This window comes from Trypanosoma conorhini (genome assembly GCF_003719485.1).
Source record: "Trypanosoma conorhini strain 025E chromosome Unknown Tco_14.4_contig_01201, whole genome shotgun sequence".
In the NCBI taxonomy this organism is placed as follows: domain Eukaryota; phylum Euglenozoa; class Kinetoplastea; order Trypanosomatida; family Trypanosomatidae; genus Trypanosoma; species Trypanosoma conorhini.
In genome coordinates this window covers 1-3,218 of record NW_021705296.1, presented here as the reverse complement: position 1 = coordinate 3,218, position 3,218 = coordinate 1, and the positions used below count along the sequence as shown (strand labels likewise).

General features: G+C 50.1%; 2 protein-coding genes across 2 annotated transcripts; both read right to left on the bottom strand.

Annotated features, from left to right (window-relative positions):
* Positions 1-362: 362 nt before the first annotated feature.
* Positions 363-2,390, bottom strand: Tco025E_09630 (tetratricopeptidedomain 39C; the record flags this gene model as incomplete). Its single annotated transcript, XM_029376441.1, has 1 exon — positions 363-2,390. One exon carries the CDS (start codon positions 2,388-2,390, stop codon positions 363-365), a length of 2,028 nt encoding a protein of 675 aa, XP_029223445.1.
* Positions 2,391-2,803: 413 nt separating this feature from the next.
* Tco025E_09629 (uncharacterized protein) lies at positions 2,804-3,218 on the bottom strand (the record flags this gene model as incomplete). The annotated part of the gene is made up of 1 exon (XM_029376440.1): positions 2,804-3,218. A coding segment is annotated over one exon (415 nt), but the record flags the coding sequence as incomplete, so codon positions are not given.

Sequence of the window (3,218 nt, the reverse complement as noted above, 5' to 3'; positions counted from 1 at the left end):
TGTAAGGGCACAGATAAAAGAGCTACACCCGCCAGCCCCCGCAGCGGGACTTATCGCCGCAATTGCAACGCAAGTAATCAACAGGGAAACTTGCGGGCTTAACAAGAAGCGCTACCACTTAGCGGAGCCCCCTCCCTTCGCAAGATCGCTCCATAGTCTGCTAAGGAGGCAACCTCACGTTCCCTTCCCTTTTGTCATGGAATCATAACAGAATCCGTGGGTGTATATTTCATTTTCCTCTCCCTTCACTCCTTGCACATATATTATATTATATTGTGTATAAATGCATTGGAGTCTCAATCGCCTAAAGGAAAAAGAAGGTGAAGTTGCACGTTCTTTGTTGTGTCAGTTTTGTTCTCTTCTTATTCATGTTGTAACTGTTTTTGTTTGCGTTTTGTGTCCCGTAGGGCCCATTTCGCAAAGTGCAACTTCGTTTCCATGATGGCACGAAATACCTGCTCGTCGTTGACGTCTTCAACTTTATCCAGAAGCTCTGCACTTCTTTTTAAGTCTCCCCGATGAAACGCCAAACAGGCTTCCTCGTAGAACATCCAAGGTGTAATCCACGACAGCGTGCAACCCCGTCCCTTGTATTGGCGGGCCTCCAGTATGCATTTTTTAAGAAGACTGAGGGCGCTCTCTTCCCTTCCAGGGATGTGGCAGAGGATTACCACCTTCATGGCCAACAGTACGACGCCGCGTTTTCTCTCCGTGAATCCGCTAGTTGTGGAGAGGCTTTTGGTGCTGCCCAAACGCTCCACGTCGCTTCTCGGCGTTGGAGCGAGACTGGGTTTTTTGGATCCCAACGTATCATCGATCAACCTAAGAAACGTCTCCAGATAGGAGGGCAGCAGCTGATGCATAATGTCGAAGAGGACAAGTAACTCCAGCATGGGCAACGGCACAACATTTCGCAGCACAACGTCGTTTGGTGGATAAGATGCCGATGGAACAATTTTTGTTTTATTCCCTGGATTAGGATGTGGCACACCGGCCTGGCGGAATATATCATGCAGCCTATGTGCAACAAAGAATTCAATCGTGACAGTCCTACCGCCCATTACCCTCACCTTGTAGTGTGCGGCACGCCAGTAGGCTGCTGTTGCCTTTTCCCTGTAATGAAGCGCGTCAGATTCACTTATGTCTCCGGCGTCGATTAAGAGCATCTCGTAGGCGCATCCTTGTGCATATGCGTAGAAGACCTTTGACCAGGCCGAGTTTTCCTCTAGGTAGGCATGGTTTTTAATGCAGTCTTCCCAACGTAATGTGGCGGCGTAGTTCCATGTCTGATCGTATACAGCAAAATCCCGTAACTGCGGCATGGAGGTCGCAATCTGTCCTTTATCGGCCACCTCAAAACACTTGGCGAGAAGCGCAATGCTTTTATCCATGTCAAAATCAAGACGACTAATGCGACCCATCAGCCACAGGTGCGTCAGCGAGTTGGCGGTGGTTTCTTGTTGAATTGCCTCATGTGCCGTTTCTTTTGCAACTGGCAGCAACAGTGGAGTTGTCAGTGAGCAAAATCCCGGGACGAAGCTGTTGACCGCCATAACAAAAAGGCCCGCAAAAGGCGAAACCAAAGTTTGGCTTCGCCAACACTGGAACACGAGATCCATTCCAAGGTCTCGGTCGTACGTGAATCCCAAAAAGTTGAGAATGCGCAACACACGAGGTGGAAGCATGGATATAACAACGTTAATGCAACCACGGCCCGTCAGCGCATTGTAGACACTGTTTTTATCCAGCCCAATGTCATCGTACGAAGTGGATTTCTTCTCGCCCCTCCGCTCATCCAACTCGATTGCCAAGGACTTGAACAAATTATAGCTTTTATTAAGCGCAATGCCACCCCTTACAATACCAGAGAGGGAGTTATGCTGCAACAACAGAATAAAGCCTCGAAAGACAAAGGCGTCAGCAAGGATGGCCTTGGCGCGGAACTCCCCAGGCAAGAGCCTCTTTTTCGGACTGCTCCTTCGCAACGTATTCGCCAATTTGCCAAAAAAACCGCTCTCCGCGGGAACCAGCTCCTCCGCAAATGCCACCGTGTACGCCAGTCTCTCCGCAGCAGTTTCCATGTCGTTCTTTGCCAGCGACAGCATCGCCTTTATCGTACAGATCGTAGACGCACAGAGCGCATGAAACGGATCAAACGCCGCATTCCTCCCAAAGAGATCCTCCGCGTCCTTCACCCGGTTGGCAAAAAAGAGAGCAACGCCACGCTCCACATCCTTGTCACTCTCCGCAATCTGCTCTACCGTCGCCTCACGCAAGGCCTTCAGCTCGGTTTTGGTTAGTGCATGGCGACGCTTCGTTAATGCGCAAATCTCCTTCTCCTCCTCTGCGACAGCCCGTTCCATCAACCCAGAATCATTCACTGAACTCATTCCTGCTTCTTTAGAAATAACGGAGAGACTACCAGACGAACAAACAAAGCAGAAATCACACACAGACACATGAAATAAAAAAAAACCACGTCCGTATTTGTCCGGAAAGAATGAGGGAGCCGCAATCAAATACCAATCGGCATACAAGTATTTTTAAAAAACAGGGCACATTAAATAGTATCGATACGCAAAAAGTACAAAGAGAAACAAAATGTATACACATATATATCATCAAGTTATCAAGTCTATGAATTTGGACGCGAGCTGAAGTTATGTTACGAATTTCACACGAGCTACACTTGTTAACCCCACGATAAAAAAAAAACTTCTTTAATACAACTTAACAGTGCCAAAACCACATATCCCAGTTTCTTTTTTCTTTTCACCTCTCGTTCTCAGCCACCGGTCGAAAGTCATGGCCAATTCGTTGTGGTCTTGCAGCTCGTGACGAAAACACCTGTGGAGCACATCCCGCGCACACGCGTCATGTCATTAGCGGAGGAAAGGTCAAACCAGTGCAGCACCGTCGGGGCAACGTCGGCGAGTGTCGCGTCCTCAGCTATGGGGCCGAAACGCACGAGGCCGCCTCTCGCGTACGCCGCCATCACTAGCGGGACCCTTTCCAGACCACCGCCCCCCGCACCAACCAGCATGATCAGCCAGCTCTCCTTCGTCGTGCTGGAGCGCTCAATGACGGCAAGCGCGAGCTTCCCCAGTGTGCCGTCCATGACGCTGATGTCGCTCATGGCCGCCATGCGCTCCTCGTCCGTGGTGGCCGCGCCGCCCAGAGCATTAGCGTGCACGTACAAGAGATCGCCGTCAAGCTGC